This window comes from Myotis myotis, unplaced genomic scaffold (genome assembly GCF_014108235.1).
Source record: "Myotis myotis isolate mMyoMyo1 unplaced genomic scaffold, mMyoMyo1.p scaffold_m19_p_1, whole genome shotgun sequence".
Classification (NCBI taxonomy): Eukaryota; Metazoa; Chordata; class Mammalia; order Chiroptera; family Vespertilionidae; genus Myotis; species Myotis myotis.
In genome coordinates this window covers 117,844,946-117,863,598 of record NW_023416313.1, presented here as the reverse complement: position 1 = coordinate 117,863,598, position 18,653 = coordinate 117,844,946, and the positions used below count along the sequence as shown (strand labels likewise).

The 18,653-nt window shown below is 45.4% G+C and overlaps 1 protein-coding gene across 3 annotated transcripts in view; it reads left to right on the top strand.

Moving 5' to 3' along the window:
* PTPN9 (protein tyrosine phosphatase non-receptor type 9) overlaps nucleotides 1-18,653 on the top strand; it is a 191,501-nt gene that overhangs the window by 66,635 nt on the left and 106,213 nt on the right. For all 3 annotated transcript variants that reach the window (XM_036349572.1, XM_036349563.1, XM_036349553.1), the window contains exon 2: nucleotides 14,179-14,322. In XM_036349572.1, coding sequence (XP_036205465.1) covers nucleotides 14,179-14,322 — 144 coding nt within the window. The remainder of the gene's footprint in view (nucleotides 1-14,178; nucleotides 14,323-18,653) is intronic.

Sequence of the window (18,653 nt, the reverse complement as noted above, 5' to 3'; positions counted from 1 at the left end):
AAAGGTCAGGGGGTCTAAACCACATGACCAGCGATATGAAAGATCAGGGGTTCAAATCGCATGACAAAAACAACAAAAACAACCTCCCCTCCCCCCATAACCATTTCTCTGCTAGGGGAACAGGAGCAGTGATCTGCTAGGGCAGTGGTTGGAAAACTGTGGCTCGTGAGCCACATGCAGCTCTTTGGCCCCTTGAGTGTGGCTCTTCCACAAAATATCACGTGCAGGCGTGCATGTACAGTGCGATTGAAACTTCCTGGCCCATGCACAGAAGTCAGTATTTTGTGGAAGAGCCACACTCAAGGGGCCAAAGAGCCGCAGTTTGCCGGCCACCGTGTTAGGGGAGGAAAGGTCACCCTGGGGGTGAGGTCCCACCCTACAACTGTCCTTTGCTAGACAACTGGGGATTTCCACCCTGGTGACCTGTATCTGGCCCATCGTCCTTGCTCTGCTCATGTCTGTCTAACTATATGATGAAAGTTTAATAGAATATGGCATAAAAATCATCTCAGCCTGTTGGTATTATTTTTTTGTAGGGGATATTTGACATACCTTGTGTTTTTTTTGGTGTGTGTTTTTTTAAAGATATTTTCATTGCTTTTTTACAGAGAGGAAGGGAGAGGGATTGAGAGTCAGAAACACTGATGAGAGAGAAACATTGATGAGGTGCCCCCCATTGGGGACCGAGTCCACAACCAAGGTACATGCCCTTGACCAGAATCAAACCTGGGACCCTTCAGTCTGAGGGCCGACGCTCTGTCCACTGAACCACACTGGTCAGGGCGACATATCTTGTTTTTTAAAAAAATTTATCTTTTTGTTTTTTATTGCTTAAAGTATTACAAAGGGTATTACATATGTGTCCTTTTTCTTTTTTTTTTTTTTAATCCCCTGTCCTTGACAATCCCCAGGCCTCCCCTACCCCCCAGTGTCTTATGTCCATTGGTTATGCTTATATGCATGCATACAAGGCCTTCGGTTGATCTCTTACCCCCCTACCTCCTGCCCCCCAGCCCTCCCCGGCCTTCCCGCTGCAGTTTGACAATCTGTTTGAGGCAGCTCTGCCGCTGTATCTATTATTGTTCAAAAGTTTATAATGGTCTCTATTATCCATGAATGAGTGAGATCATGTGGTATTTTTCCTTCATTGACTGGCTTATTTCACTTAGCATAATGCTCTCCAGTTCCGTCCATGCCATTGCAAATGGTAAGAGTTCCTTCTTTTTTATAGCAGCATAGTATTCCATCGTGTAGATGTACCACAGTTTTCTAATCCATTCATCTACTGATGGGCACTTAGGCTGTTTACAGATCTTAGTTATGGTGAATTATGCTGCTATGAACATATGGGTGCATATATCTTTTCTGATTGGTGTTTCTGGTTTCTTGGGAAAAAATTTATCTTTATTTTTGAAAGTATTAGATGTCACCTTCTCCCCTCCCACCACTGAACCCTTCCATCCTGTTCCCATCCCCTCCTCAGGCCTTCCCTGCACTATTGTCTGTGCATATAAGTTCATTGGTTAATTAATCTCTTCCAACCCCTGACCCCCTTCCCTCTGAAATAGTCTGTTGAAGCTCTTGTTTTTTATTTTATTTATTTTATTGTTAATCCTCACTTGATGGGGAATTGAACTGTGACCTCCTAGTTCATAGGTTGGTACTCAACTACTGAGCCATGCTGGCTGGGCTCTAAAAGGATATTTAAAAAATTCTTCTGGAGAAAGGTCAAGTCTCATAGCACTCTGTTCATAGATCTGCCCTAGAACTTATCAAATTATGATAATTGCCCCGGCTGGTGTTGCTCAGTTGGTTGAGGGTTGTCCCATGCACCAAAGGGTCACCAGTTCAATTCATGGTCAGGGCACATGCCTGGGTTGTAGGCTCGATCCCCAGTGTGGGGTGTGCAGGAGGCAACCAATCAATGATTCTCTCTCACATCAGTGTTTCTCTTTCTCTCTCCCTTTCCCTTCCTCTCTAAAATCAATAAAAACATATTTAAAAATTCTATATAATAAAGAGGTAATATGCAAATTGACCATCATGTCCTCGCACAAGATGGCCACCCCCATGTGGGCACAAGGTGGCGGCAGGGGAGGGCAGTTGTGGGCGATCAGACCATCAGGGGAGAGCAGTTAGAGGTGACCAGGCCAGCAGAGGAGGGCAGTTGGGGGCAACTGGGCTGTCAGGGGAGGGCAGTTGGGGGCGACCAGGCTGGCAGGGGAGGGCAGTTGGGGGAGACTGGGTCTACAGGGGAGGGAGGGCAGTTGGGAGTGACCAGGCCAGCCGGGGAGGGTAGTTGGGGGCGACTGGGCCTGCAGGGGAGGACAGTTGGGGGGGACCAGGCCTGCAGGGGAGGGCAGTTGGGGGCAATCAGCCCTGCAGGGGAGGGCAGTTGGGGGCGATCGGGCTGGCAGGGGAGCAGTTAGTCATCAATCGGGCTGGCAGGGGAGTGGTTAGGGGGTGATCAGGCTGGCAGGCAGAAGTGGTTAGGGGCAATCAGGCAGGCAGGCAAGCGGTTGGGAGCCAGCAGTCCTGGATTGTGAGAGGAATGTTCGACTGCCGGCCCTATGGGATCCAGCCTAAACCATCCCTCTAGGGGTCCCAGATTGGAGAGGGTGCAGCTGGGCTGAGGGACACCCCTCACCAGTGCACAAATTTCATGCACCAGGCCTCTAGTTATATGATAATGACCTATTAATACATATCTCCAGTTTTAAATGACTGTCAACTGTTCAGAATAGAGTATCTCTCTAAATTGTATCTCCTCAGTAGCTACCAAGTAGGCCCTCAAACAGATACTTGTGAATGCTTGACTGACAACATGACTGGATACCTGAAAGAGCTCTACTGTTCTGTTGTCTTGAAGGGGAATACTGATGCTGCTAGGCAAGGAAAGTTGCCAGATAGGAAATGATTCTCTGAATGAGAACAATATATACTTGAAAGTTGTCTTTTTCTCCCCTCCCTCTCCCAATATTTTTTTTTTTTTTTGGTGGAAGTGGTTGGGGGGACATATACTTAGAAAATTATATATTTACTAGAGGCCTGGTGCACAAAAATTAGTGCACTGGCGGGGGGGGCGGGGGTTGTCCCTCAGCCCCACTTGTGCCCTCTCACAGTCTGGGACCCCTTGGGAGATAACGACCTGCTGGCTTAGACCCGCTCCCAGGTGGCAGAGGGCAGGCCCAATCCCTAGGTGTCTGCCCCGCAGCTTCTGGTTGGGCTCAGAGCAGGGCCGATTGGGGAGTTGGGGCGCCGCTCCCTGTCATGCACAGAGCAGGGTGGATCAGGAGGTTGCGATGCCACCTTCAGTCACGCTCAGGGTAGGGCCGATTGGGGGGTTGGGATGCTGCCCCCTGTCACACTCAAGGCAGGATCAATGGGGAGGTTGGGGCGCCGCCCCCTGTCACCTACAGAGCAGGGCCAATCAGGGGGTTGGGATGCTGCCCCCTGTCACATTCAAGGCAGGATCAATGGGGAGGTTGGGGTGCCGCCCCCTGTCACCTACAGAGCAGGGCCAATCAGGGGGTTGGGGCACTCCCCCCGTCACACTCAGGGCAGGGCCGATGGGGAGGTTGCGGCTCCACCCCGTCACACACAGAGCAGGGCCCATGGGGGGGTTGGGGCGCTGCACCCTGTCACACACAGAGCAGGGCTGATCAGGGGGTTGGGGCGCCTTCCCCTTTCACGAGCAGAGCAGAGCGGATAGGGAGGTTGTGGCTCCGCCCCCTGTCACACACACAGCCACAGGGCAATCAGGGGGTTTGGGCGCTGCCCCCTGTCACGCTGCTCCAAGGGCCAGGAGGCCTCATGGCTCCGCTGATCCCAGTGCTAGGAGGCCTCGCTGCTCCGCTGATCCCGGTGCTGGGAGGCCTCGCAGCTCTGCTTGACACAGGGGCAGTGAGGCCTGGCTGCTCCGCTGATCCTGGTGCTAGGAGGCCTCGCAGCTCCGCTGATCCCGGGTTCGGGAGACCTTGTGGCTCCGCTGATCCCAGGCCGGGAGGCCTCACGGCTCCACTGATCCCGGGTTCGGGAGACCTTGTGGCTCCACTGATCCCAGGTTGGGAGGCCTCGCCGCTCCCCTGATCCCGGTGCTGGGAGGCCTCGTGGCTCCGCTGATCCTGGTGCTGGGAGGCATATTACCATTTTACTATATAGGATAGAGGCCTGGTGCACGGGTGGGGGCCGGCTGGTTTGCCCTAAAGGGTTTCCTGGATCAGGGTGGGGGTCCCGCTTGGGTGCCTGGCCAGCCTGGGTGAGGGGATGATGGCTGTTTGCAGCTGGTCACACCCCCTTCAGGGTGGGGGTCCCCACTGAGGTGCCTGGCCAGCCTGGATGAGGGGATGATGGCTGTTTGCAGCTGTTCACACCCCCTTCAGTGTGGGGGTCCCTACTGGGGTGCCTGGCCAGTCTGGGTGAGGGGCTTAGGGCCGTTTTCAGGCTGGCGGGTGACTGAAGCTCCCAGCCTCTCCTTTTTTCCTTTTTTTTTTAATTCTGGGATTTATTTACCTTCTATGGCTGTCACTGGAGCTGAGAGCCAGCTTTAGCTCAGACCTCGGCTGCTGAAAGCAGGTTTCTGGACTTTGTTTACCTTGTGTATTTGAAACTTTGTTGCGACTCCAGCTCTAAGATCCTGGCTGACTGAAAGCAGGTTTCTGGGGTTTTGTTTAGCTTCTATATTTCTAACAATGTTTCTTAGAGAGCAGCTCAGAGCCCACCAGTGGCAGGCGGGGAACATTGGCTTCCTCCGTCACTGGAGCAAGCAAGCCTCCTGTTCGCGTCAGTTGCCTGGCTGCCGGCCGCCATCTTGGTTGGCAGTTAATTTGCATATCTCCCTGATTAGCCAATGGGAAGGGTAGCAAAGTTACAGCTAATTACCATGGTTCTCTTTTATTAGATAGGATTAGTATTTTAATTTTAATTTTAAAGTTATTAAAAACATGAAAACAGGTGTGTGGAATTATGGGTAACCTTTTTTTGCAAATTTCCTTTATTACATTGTTTCATAACATGATAAAATTAGAAATTTCTCTTAAAAGTTTTTCCTTTCCAGATCCTATAAAACCCTAGCTTAGAAAACATTAGCTCTTTTATTTTATTTTATTGATTTCAAAGAGGAAGGGAGAGGGACAGAGAGATAGAAACATCAGTGATGAGAGACAATCATTGATCGGCTGCCTCCTGCATGCCCCTTACTGGGAATGGAGCCTGCAACCCGGGCATGTGCCCTTGACTGGAATCAAACCCAAACTCAGTCCTCAGGCTGAGACTCTATCCACTGAGTCAAACTGGCTCGGGCTGCATTAGCTCTTTTAGGGTCACATCTTTAGAAAAGACAGAATTTTTCTGATAAAATGAAAATATTAGTGATAAACAATAAACCAGTAAATGGTAATTTAAAGTGACTAGGTTTATTTCCATACTAGAGGCCCAGTGCATGAAATTCATGCATGGATAGGGTCCCTAGTCCTGGCCGATGATCAGGGCAGATCAGGTTCCCTACCTCCCCACCTCCTCCTTCCCTCGCTCCCTCAGCACTCCACTGCCCCAGCTGGTCACCCGCCATGTTCTGCGCCGACCCTTGGTGGTCAGCACATGTCATAGCGAGCAGTTGAACTCCTGAGGGGACAATTTGCATATTGGCCTTTTATTATATAGGATTTGGCACAATAACAAAAGGCTAATGCAGGGGTCCTCAAACTATGGCCCACGGGCCACATGCAAATACAAATACTGTATTTGTTCCCGTTTTGTTTTTTTACTTCAAAATAAGATATGTGCATTGTGCATAGGAATTTGTTCATAGTTTTTTTTTTTAAACTATAGTCTGGCCCTCCAACGGTCTGAGGGACAGTGAACTGGCCCCCTGTTTTAAAAGTTTGAGGACCCCTGGGCTAATGGAATGATTGTAGTTTTTAGTTAGAAAATTCAACAAATCTCATCTTGCCCCTTATAGCAAGCTAAAGGTTAGCTTTTGTTTTCTAGCATACAGTGGGGCATTGACTTACGAGTGTCCCGACTAACGAGTTTTTCGAGATACGAGCTGTCTCTCAGCTGATGTTTTGCTTTGAGTTGCGAGCTAAAATTCGTGTTACGAGCCAGCTTCAGATACCCCACCGCTAATTGGCACAGCGACCGTCACAGTGAACGCCACAACAACAGCCCAACATCATGTGTCTCACTCGTTCACTTTTTGATTTGACATACGAGTAATTTGAGTTACGAGCTCCGTCACGGAATGAATTAAACTCATAAGTCAAGGCCCCACTGTACTGATAAGGACTAAGGGGTTAATAGACAACAAGGCAACAATTCACAAAAGAAAGATGGGAAAATAGGCATAAGAAGAAGATAGTTTACTAATGCATTTCCCCCTGAAATCAATGGGGAAATGGCATATTTGCTGAAACACAGAGGTTACCGCAAATTTGGTAAAAGGCAGCCACTAAGCTCCCTCCCCCAACCCTCCATTAAGTCTTATATTGAATCACTTTATTTAGGTATTCAGTGCAGGTGACTGCATTTTTTGCATGGTTTGTCCTGTACAGAGTTGTTTATTATAATGAAATATAGTCTCTAGTCAGTTTGGTTTGTTAAAAAACACTTGTGGTCCAGCCGGCATGGCTCAGTGGTTGAGCACTGACCTATGAACCAGGAGATCACTGTTCGATTCCTGGTCAAAGCATATGTCCTGGTTGTGGGCTCGATCCCCACTGTGGGGTGTGCAGTAGGCAGCTGAACAATGATTCTCTCTCATCATTGATGTTTCTATCTCTCGTTCCCTCTCTCTCTGAAATAAATAAAAATATATTTTTTAAAAAACAGCAACGAAAAACACTAGTGCTCAGGGCGGCAGTGTTAATCCCTAGAGCTGCCAGTGTAGTCTGAAAGTAGGGACAAAGGACTTAGAGACAGGAGCAGGGGAATATATACTTCTAGAGCTAGCTTATTCTGTATTACCCCAGAACCCTGACTGAGGAGGTGTTGTTTCTTTAGACACCTTTATTTTGGAGTTTAACACATATTGGAAGTTTCTAATTTAAATCTATGCTTTTGGATAAAATGGATTGGAGAGATTGAATTGCTATAGGCTAACGAGTAGCAACAGAGGTCACTTGATTCTGAGGAACTCTATCTCTGTTGAAAGAAGTTTTAGTGTGAAAGAATGAAGTAAAGAAAAAAAAATCATTCAGGGACTACCTCCACATGCTAGGTACTGTGGGGATGCTTTATACAAGGGGCCTATAATCAGATTCTGATGCATATTTTCCAGCCTTCTGTGATCTCAGCAGAAACCTGATTCACACTTTAACAAACCATGACTTTTAGAGGATGCTAATGTATTACAGACCCTGATGTTTTCCTATATCATGGGATCTCGGCAGATGGCCTGGCTCCAGTAGATCTATATATCTATTTTCTCTCTCTCTCTCTCTCTCTCTCTCTCTCTCTCTCTCTCTCTCTATATATATATATATATATATATATGTATTATTGATCTCAGAGAAGAAGGGAGAGGGGGAGACATAGAAACATCAGTGAGGATTGAGCCTGCATGTGCCCTTGGTTGCAATCGAATCCAGGACCCTTCAGTCCACAGGCTGATGCTCTATCCACTGAGACAAACTGGCTAGGGCTATCTTTTGTCTCTTCAAGCCTTGTCTTTTCAGATGAGGAAATTGAGGTTCAGAGAAGTTAAATGACTAGCCCAAATATCACACAGCAGTGAGTGGATGGTTTTTGCTGAGCACCAAAGCAGTTAGTCTACTACACTTGTTCCTTGGTGGTTAGGGGGCTGATACACAGGAGTTTATGTCAAGAACAGGATTCTTATAAGCCTGGCTCTTCCACTCTCTCCTCCCACATTAGTTGGGAATACAGGATTTAAGGTACTAATTGTGGAACTGAGTGTGCCAGCACGTTTTTCTTGACCTTTTTGGGACTTTGATATAACATGAAGACTATTGTGTTGTTGGTTTTACTTCTCCTACATCATATTCAACACCAGTGGATAGTGTCCAGGGTATAATCCATTCAATTGACAGATTTCTCAGCCATTTTAGAGCAGGTTCTCTATTAGTTTCTTCCTTATGTCCATAGTTAAGAAATTTGTTTTATCTATTTAAACATGATTGTGAGAGAAGTATATAATTACAGTAAGCTTTTGACTAAGCTAAAACAAATCTTACCTGTACCTGAAAAACTGGTTGAGGAGGATTGTAAGTGGTAATGTTATTTTTTCTGTACATCAGTTCAGACCTTTTCCCAAAGGAAGACCAAAGCTGATTGAACTGTGACCACTACTTAGCTGCCAGGTATTAACCACTATGGCTACTCAGAAGCCTAGATCGATTCAAACCATTGACGTTGAGTTGAAGTATTTTGTAAGCTAAATATTCTAAATTCCTAAACCTTTTCCTAGGGGGGGAAGATAAGATCTAGCTGGGCCTAAACCTTTTTCGAGGGACCCCCACCGGGCCTCTAGTAGCTAAATAAATACATATTTTGGCTCATTCTTTCTTTCACCAGGAAATGCACTGAATATTGATTTCAGGAATTTCAATTATCCCTTCTGAAGAGTTTGTTGCTCACTCAAATATCTGGGACTTCTTTTCTGGTAATCTACAGGACCACAACTTGATCTATACTCACTGGTTGTACCAAATCCAGGTGTAAACAGAAGGAGAGATCTGAATAATTGTCTAGAAAAAGGCTGTTGAAATTGAGACCATCTTTTCTGACTTCTTTCAGAGGGATTGGGATGTATAGGATGGTGAATCTGAGGCTGAGGATAGCAGGCGGGGTGTGTGTGTGTGTGTGTGTATTTGTATCTGTAAATATCACGTCGCTATTTACTGTACACTGGATTCTCTTCATGCAAGACCTAGTCAGGCCAAATCAGGAGGAATTGTTCCCTTGTTTAAAGCCAAGAATAACATTCTAACCAGCAGGGAACAGAGGTCAGTTCAAGGCAAAAGCTCTTGGGATCTGCAAGACATTAAGAACCTTGAAAGAACTGAGTTTAATAGAAGGAAGCCAATATGTACGTCAAAGAAAGTGTTTGAAACCTGTATGTCTCTTATTGGAGCATGGCTTATTTGTGAAAAATTAATAATTGTCATAACAGTTGGCTATGTGATGAGTTCATATCACCTCCTGGTCACTTAACTATGTATTTATTTACCTCCTGCCTGCATATTGATTTGTCTATTGTTTTTATTAGAAAAAGAGGAAAATAATATTCTACCAATATTCTGGTGTCTTATTCTACAAGCAGCTTCAGAAATACTCAGGAGAGGGCTGGAGTTGAAAGATGATAGGTTAATTTAAAAACACACACCCTTTACAAAATCTGAGGAACTTCAGAGCTGGCTGAAGTTTTGTTTCTGGGATATTTCTGTGCCTACCTCTCTTCTTTTTCCATTCAGTGTTTCCTCATTCTGATGCTGGCCACTCACCCCACCAAGGCTACTCAAACTATTTTCTGGGGGTGGTTCTAAGTTTGTCCTATTTTCTTCTCTGGGACTCATTTCTCTGGTCTAACTTGAACTGGTTCTGGGCCAAAGTGATCATGTGAAAGCTTTTCTTCATGGCCTTTATTTCCTGGCTCATTTTGTGCACTTTGCCTGATTCATTTTACTTCTCTCATTTTTCAGTATTGTAAGTTATGTTGCCTCACTTGGAAGATTCTAAAGCTCAGATGCAGCCTCAGTCCTCTTAAATTTCACTCTGGTTTATAAAGTGCCTTTTTTCTTTCCTAGAAATTAGGGGATGAATAAATCAGGTGCTCTGTAGCGAGGGATTGCTAACTCTCCTGGGACTCTAGTTTGCTACTTGTTTAAACACATATGTAGCAATTTGGATTGTATTTGCTTGCTAGGACTTATTGCCAAGACTCTCAAAATAGGTCATTGTTGTTACCTTTTCTCCTCCTGTGTTTTCAACAGAAAATTTAGAGGTAAAGAGAACTACCTTGTCCAAGATCACATAGTATGTTGGTCTTACACCTTTTGAAGCACACCTCATTTTTGTATTCCTTGTACTTCTTAGCATAACTATTAGCAAGTAATTAATAAATAACATAATCCTATGTAATAAAAACCTAATATACTAAGTGTCCAACTGTTCTTTCGACCAGTCGCTATGACATGCACTAACCACCAGGGGGAAGATGCTCCAACGGGTAGTTTAGCTTGCTGCTGTGGTCCAGCCAATCAGAACTGGGCAAGATGATCAGGACTGGGTTAGAAGGGCTGGATACGTGCTGGAGCCCTCCTGCAATCCGTCCCCAGCCCCTATTGTGCACCGGTGGGGTCCCTCTGCCTGGCTGCACCCTCTCGCAATCTGGGACCCCTCGCGGGATGTCCACAGGCTAGGCCGAGGTACCCCCACCAGGCCTCTAGTAGCTAAACAAATACATTTTAACTGTGGATTGATTGGTTGATCAACTAAATTTCAAAATTCTCATCAGGTTGATCACCTTTTAGACAAATATGTGAGAAAAGTTTTTGGATGGAAGGGACTGAATAGCTATGTAGAAAAGGTTTAGGAATTTAGAATATTTGTGAAAAAATCCCCATGTAAATCCTGTTCTTAATAAAGAAACAGAAAGTTAGCACCGCAAAGAAAAGTCTTCAGAGAAACCAAGATGGCAGCATAGGTAAACACCGGAAATTGCTGCCTCCCACAATAAATTCAAAAATACAACTAAAAGACAAAACGGACATCATCCAGAACCACAGGAAGGCTGGCTGAGTGGAAACTCTACAACTAGAAGGAAAGAGAAAAGCACACTGAGTCTCAGAGGAGCTGCAGAGGTGGAGTGCAGAGGTACGGAGACTTGAGCGCACGCGGCAAGGGCTGGCGACTGAGGATGGGGCTGTCTTTTCGAATCGGGAGGGAGCCACAAGCCCCCGACTGCTCTGAACTCCAGTTCCGGGTGAGTCTCTGGGAATCTAGACTCATACGGGAAGAAACTGGACTGTCTGGCAGTGGGTAGAACTCGGAACTTGAGAGTGGCTTTCTCTCAAAGGTGCTTGCAGCAATTACCAGGACACTGAGAAGTGGGGCCTCTTAGGGCAGGGCTGAGAATCAGCCATAGCTGTTTGCTTTGCCCTGTTGTTCCCTTGAGACCCCGCCCCACCCAAGCTGCAGCAGAGGCTTTTGCATATGAATGCCCTGGCCCTTTGCAATGTGAAAATTATCTAACAAACTGCAGCTGGGCCAGACAGACCCAGAACTTCCAAGAGAAGGCCCAAGGCCCCACAGCAGCTTGCATTGCTTCACAGCTGGGCCTCATTTGGACACCTCCAAACCCCAAACAAGGAAGGGGAATCTACAGATCTCTTTGTAGCTCCTGCTGGGTAGCCTCAGGCAGAAGCTAAATTAGCACCTCCTTAGATCCAAGAGCCAGTGTACCCAGTGGTCAGAGTGGGACCATCCAGACTACAACTCCTCAGATCCATAAGTGTCACACTAAGGGGGCAGACTCAGTGAGCACCAAAGCCCCACTGAAGCAAGTCTTGCCCCAGAAGGGTGTCTTCAGCACAGAAATTCTCCCACTGTAGACACAGCTGATTCTCACAGCCAATAGGCCTGGAGGTCAATTCCACTCAGTGATACCTACAACAATCAAGACTTAACCACAACAAGACTGCACAAAGCTCACAAAGGGGTGCACCAAGAGTGTCCACCTCAGGTAATTGGGGAGGCTGAGCCACTGGGCCCTATAGGACACCTAGCACACAAAGCCACCCCACCAACACAGGGAAGCATAAAAAATGCGGAGACAAAGAAACAGGTCACAAATGACAGAAATGGAGGAAAGCAAACTACTGGATATAGTGTTCAAAACCACACTTTTAAGGTTTTTCAAGAACTTTCCAGAAACCACCAATAAATGTAGTGAGACCCTCAAAAAATCTAGTGATACCCTCGAGGTTATGAAAAAGGACCAATTAGAAATTAAGCATACACTGCCTGAAATAAAGGATTTATGCAGAGTTCCAATAGCAGACTAGAGGATCGCAAGAATCAAGTCAAAGATTTGAAATACAAAGAAGCAAAAAACACCCAACCAGAAAAACAAAATGAAAAAAGAATCCAAAAATACGAAGATAGTGTAAGGAGCCTCTGGGACAACTTCAAGCACACCAACATCCAAATTATAGGGGTGCCAGAAGAAGAGAGAGAGCAAGATATCAAAAACCTATTTGAAGAAATAATGACAGGAAACTTCTCCTACCTGGTGAAAGAAATAGACTTACAAGTCCAGGAAGCGCAGAGAACCCCAAACAAAAGGAATCCAAAGAGGACCACACCAAGACACATCATAATTAAAATGCCAAGAGCAAAAGACAGAGAAAATCTTAAAAGCAGCAAGAGAAAGACAGTCAGTTACCTACAAGGGAGTACCCATATGACTGTCAGCTGATTTCTCAACAGAAACTATGCAGGCCAAAAGGGAGTGGCAAGAAATATTCAAAGTGATGAATGCCAAGAACCTACAACCAAGATTACTTTATCCAGCAAAGCTATATTTAGAATTGAAGGTCAGATAAAGAGCTTCACAGATAAGGAAAGGCTAAAGGAGTTCATCACCACCAAACCAGTATTATATGAAATGCTGAAAGGTATTCTTTAAGAAGAGGAAGAAGAAAAAGGTAAAGATACAAATTATGAACAACCAATACACATCTATCAACAAGTGAATCTAAAAATCAAGTGAATAAATAATCTGATGAACAGAATAAACTGGTGATTATAATAGAATCAGGGGCATAGAAAGGGAGTGGACTGACTATTCTTGGGGGGGAAAAGGGTGTGGGGGATGCGGGAAGAGACTGGACAAAAATCGGCACCTATGGATGAGGACAGTGGGGGGTGGGGGGTGAGGGCGGAGGGTGGAGTGGGAACCGGGTGGAAGGGAGCTATGGGGGGAAAAAAGAGGAACAACTGTAATAATCTGAACAATAAAGATTTAATTAAAAAAAAAGAAAAAGAAAGTTAGCACCGCTAGAATGGAAACTGGTTAAAAATGTAAGGAGAACCCTAGCTGGTTTGGCTTAATGGATAGAGCGTCAGCCTGCGGACTGAAGGGTCCCAGCTTCTATTCCTGCCAAGGGCGCACTCCTGGTTTGTGGGCTCAATTCCCAGTAGGGGGCATGCAGGAGGCAGCCAATCAATGATTCTTTTTCATCATTGATGTTTCTATCTCTCTCTCCCTCTTCCTTTCTCTCTATAAATCAATAAAATATATATTTTTTAAAAAATGTAAGGAGAAACAGGGTGAAAGAGGATAAAAGGACATGGTTTAATGAAGAGATTGGAAAAACAGGCATCTTCCCAGCTTGTTATCATACAGTGAAAATGAAAAATTTTCATTCTTCCCCCAATATTAGGCTCTCCACCACTTCCCCTCCCCCAAACCAGTATCCAGAGCAGCTGTTAATGACTCTTTGGGCACTAGTGTCTGGTTTTGGGCTGTCATGTGAAGCATGAAGAGGTCTTGTGGGGTCAGTCAGCTGCAAAGAACAGTTGTCCTTTTGATTTGTTAAATTCTTCCTAACAGTTTTGTTGTTCTCAGATAGTACTGCTAATTCCAGTGTATTGTACTCCCCATTGTGCAGTAACCCTTCAGAAGGCCCATCTAACTTTTTTTTTTTTAAACATATTTGTATTTATTTCAGAGAGAAAGGGAGAGGGGAAAGAGAGATGGAAACATCAATGATGAGAGAGAATCATTGGCTGCCTCCTGAATGCCCCCCACTGGGGATTAAGCCAGCAACCCAGGAATGTGCCCTTGACTGGAATTGAACCTGGGACCCTTCAGTTCACAGGCCGACGCTCTGTCCACTGAGCCAAACCAGCTAGGGCCCATCGAATTTTTTTAACCTTAAAAAAACAACGAAAAACGAACTGTTGTTTTTTTGTTTTGGGGCCAATAGTTTGAATCTCATTTGGGATCCTTGTCTCCTTATCTGGCCTCATTGAATTGTAGTAATGAATTTTCACTATTTCTGGTTTCAAATATTTGTCTTCACTAGCTCCCTGTAGTAAACTTTGGTTTCAGACCTGCTTGGGGGAAAGATTGATTGGGTTTTTTCTTGTTTGTTTTTTGTTTCAGTAAATATGTTCTCTACTTACTCATTATTCTTTATCTTCTTTGTTAAACAGGCCACCAAAGAGTTTCTTGAAGAGATTAACAAGTGGACAGTTCAGTACAACGTTTCCCCTCTTTCTTGGAATGTGGCTGTAAAGTTCCTCATGGCTCGGAAGTTTGATGTGCTCCGCGCCATAGAGTTGTTCCACTCCTACAGGGTATGTAGCTCAGGGTGGACCAGATCTGCTGCAGCTTGGCTCTCTTTGTTGCTGTTTTCTTTGCCACGCCTTACAGACAGTGGTTCTGAGTGTCTTCCCCACTCTCATAAAAAAAAAAAAAAGTGGGTCAGTATTCAAGAGCCCTACCTTGGGGTCAGAAAATCCTTCTGAAGAGATATCTTTCTAAATTTAAAAAAAAAGGAGGGAGAGCGGTAAGAAGCACTAGGATTGGTTTAATTCTAAAGCTCAAGTAGGCCTATTAATGTCATTTCGTTCAATATTCATTCATTTATTCAACAGAAATTTACTGTATACCTGCTATGTTCCAGGTGTAGAGATTACTATTTAGGAAGACAGTAAACAAACAATTATAGAAGTGTTATGATAGGGCAGCACTAGGTTCTGTGGAAGCCTTCCTGAAGGAAATGACTCCTAAATTATGATCTAGCTCTGACTGGTTTGGCTCAGTGGATAGAGCGTCAGCCTGTGGACTGAAGGGTCCCAGGTTTGATTCTGGTCAAGGGCATGTACCTTGGTTGCGGGCACATCCCCAGTGGGGGGTGTGCGGGAGGCAGCTCATCGATGTTTCTCTCTCATTGATGTTTCTAACTCTCTGTCCTTCTCCCTTCCTTTCTGTAAAAAATCAATAAAATACATATTTTTTTAAAAATTATGATCTAAAGAATGAATAGGGCCTTGGCTGGTTTTCTCAGTGGTTAGAGTGTTGGCCCACAGACCAAAGGGTCACTGGTTTGATTCCCAGCCTAGGGTACGTATCTCAGTTGCTGGTTTGGTCCCTGGCCCGAGTCGGGGAGCAAACAGGAGGTAAGCAATCAATGCGTCTCTCTCCCATCAATGTTTCTCTTTCTTCCCCTCCTCTCTCTCCCGTCCACTCTCTCTAAAAAAATAAGTCAATGAAAAAAACATCCTCAAGTGAGGGGAAGAAGAAGGAGAAGGAGAAGGAGAAGGAGAAGGAGAAGGAGAAGGAGAAGGAGAAGGAGAAGGAGAAGGAGAAGGAGAAGGATGAGTAGGAATCAGACAGGGAGATAAAGCTTACAAAAGTATGGCAGAGAGAACAGCAAGTTTCAGATACCTAGAGAGAAATTGAGCTGAGCAGAAACACTAAGTGGGGGTAGGGGTATGGCAAGAGTTTGAGCAGCAGAGGTAAACAAGGCCAGTTAAGGGAGTATCTACCTGCTTTTTCTTAAGGGCAGAGAAATTCATTGAAGGTATAAACAGCAGAATGATTTGATCAGATTTGCATTCTGGAAAGACTTTTCTCACTGTATTTTAGAGAATGGATCATAATGGCTATACTGAAGACAGACCAAATTAAAAGGCTCTTGTACTTGTAGGAAAAGAGATTATTGTGGTGTCTTTAGGCGTAGTGTCAAGTGGGTAGATTCTAGAAGTAAGATTGGTAGGACAGCGTTGCTTAAACTGGTATGTGAGGCAAGAGGAGACTAGGGTTCTAGGTATCTGCCTTGGATGATGGGGCACATGGTGGGGGCATTCACTAATATAGAAGACACTGAACAGTGCAGGTATATGGACAGAGAAGGTCATGAGTTTAGTTTGGCCATGTTAAGTTTGAAGTGCCATTGGGATATCTAAATAGAAATGTCCTCTAAGCAGTTGGAATATGCATTTAGAGTTCAGAAAAGAAATCTGGATACAAGTAGAGCTTTTGGAGTGACCAAAGTAGAGCTGAATATTGGAGCCATGAGAATGGGTGAGGTCATTCTGGAGAGTGTGAGGAATAGGAAGACATGTAGGGCAGAATCTCACCTCAGACTTTTTGCTTTTCTTGGTTGAAAAGTTGTTTTATAGGTTGAATTTGAATGCTTTATGTAGGGCATGCACTCTCCTGTGATCCCACCACTCTCCTGTGATCCCAAATCTTCATTTGCTACTGAAGGCATTTGAATTTGCTTTTAGAGAAGGATTAGGAAGACCTGGTTTGTTTTATTTTATTTGATTTGTTTTCAGAGCTTAGAACTTTTAATTTGTCCCAAAGCTGCTGAAGCAAAATCATGATAAGACATTCTGTTTTCCATTATACCCCCAACACACACACACACACACACACACACACACACACACACACACACACACAAAACAACAAAACAAAACTATTTGTCGGGAAAAAATGGTTTTGTACATGAGAAGAAACAACATAAATTCAACACTGACAGATAAGGGTTAGCTCTATCACTCATCTCTTCAAAATGTTTATACGAATGAATATCCAGTCAAAACAACAGGGTATCTCCTTTGAAATGTAATCTAAATGGATTTCCAAGTAGACCACAGGACTGTATACTGTCTTGGAATATTCTTAGAAGGCTCTGTCATTGATCAGGTAACAGTAAAAACACCAGAGTCCTTCTTTCAAATGGAAGAGGGAAAGAGAGGGATAGAAGAAACTATTCAAACTTCGTCTTCTTTCCTTGTGACTTGTGATCACCTCCTCCTCCTCTGCCTCTTAGGAATCCTCCTCGACTTCCAAAACCTCCCCAGCTTCTGCCACCAAATCCACCTTGGCCTCTTCTGCCACCACTCTGCCTCTGCTGTGATCCCCAAAGCCACCATCACCCTTGGGTTTGGCCGAGTCCAAACTAACTTTGTTTCAATCAATTTCACTGCCTTCCATGGCCTCCTTGGCTTTGGCGTCTTCCTCACTGTTGAAGTCTACAAAGCCAAGCCCTTTGGAAGAGGCTGTCTCCCGGTTGGTGTCTATGCTTGCCTGGGCAGAGCCATCAGATGACTTCTTCAATGTCTCCTCTGTAGTCTCCTCAGATAGACCTTTAACAAACAGAGTTTTGGATGGATGGCTTTTTGCATTAGGCGATCCCTTGGGTCCTTGCCATTCCAGCCTGATTGCTCTGCCCTCTATTTCTCTTTTACTACAGGAATTTAAAGCTTCTTTAGCATCTTCAAATGAAGCAAATTCTATAAATGTATACCCTTTAGATTTGCCAGTTTGGTTCTGGGGCTCTTTGATAAAAGCTGCCTTCTCAAATACTTCCTGAAGAGTTTCTTCTTTTGCACTGTAGGAAAGGTTGCTTAAAACCAGTGTTTTTTGATTCACCACTCCAGGTGCTATTCTTTCCACCTCTATGGTCTTAATTTTGACCTTTCTCTCCCATATAGCACAGGGAAGTGGATCGGCCATCCATTAATGTTCTCTGCTTTTCTTCCAAAGTTTTCTCTGCATTAGCTTCTGTCTTAAATTCAATATAAGTAATCCCTTTAGTCTTTCCATCCTTGCTGACTAATATGATCTCCATAGCATCTTCAAACACTTCTTTTAATTCGTACTGAGTAACTTTATAAGGCAAATTGTTCTTGTATCTCGATCTTTTTTACTGTCTTTTCCCTTTGGTTTATCTACTTCAATTTTATTGCCAAAGACTTTTATTTTTTTACTAGAGGCCCGGTGCACAAAAATTTGTGCACTCGGGGCCGGGGGGATCCCTCAGCCCGGCCTATGCCCTCCCGCAGTCTGGGACTCCTCGGGGGATGACCACCTGCTGGCTTAGGCCTGCTCCCCGGGGGATTGGGCCTAAGATAGCAATCAGACATCCCTCTGGCAGCCCGGGAACCTTCGGGGGATGTCCACTTGCCAGCAGGGAGCAGACCTAAGCTGCAGTCGGACATCCTTAGCGCTGCTGAGGAGGCAGGAGAGGCTCCCACCACCACCGCTGTATTGGCAGCCATCAGCCTGGCTTGTGGCTGAGCAGAGCTCCCCCATGTGGGAGCGCACTGACCACCAGAGGGCAGCTCCTGCATGGAGTGTTTGCCCCCTGGTGGTCAGTGTGTGTCATAGTGAACAGTCATTCCCAGTCTTTCTGCTGTTAGGGTCAGTTTGCATATTACCCTTTTACTGTATAGGATAGAGGCCTGGTGCACAGGTGGGGACCGGCTGGTTTGCCTTGAAGGGTGTCCTGGATCAGGGTGGGGGTCCCACTTGGGTGCCTGGCCAGCCTGGGTGAGGGCTGATGGCTGTTTGCAGCTGGTCACACCCCCTTCAGGGTGGGGCTCCCCACTGGGTTGCCTGGCCAGTCTGGGTGAGGGGCTGAGGGCTGTTTTCAGGCTGGCCAGCGACTGAAGCTCCCAGCCTCTCCTTTTTTTCTTTTTTTTATTCTGGGATTTATTTACCTTCTATAATTGAAACATTGTTGCCGTCACTGGCGCTCCCAGCTCTGAGGCCACGGCCGGCTGAAAGCAGGTATCTGGGGTTTGTTTAGCTTCTATAATTGAAACATTGTTGCTTTCGGGCTCAGAGCCTGGCTGCGGCAGGCAGGGAACCTTGGCTTCCTCCATCACTG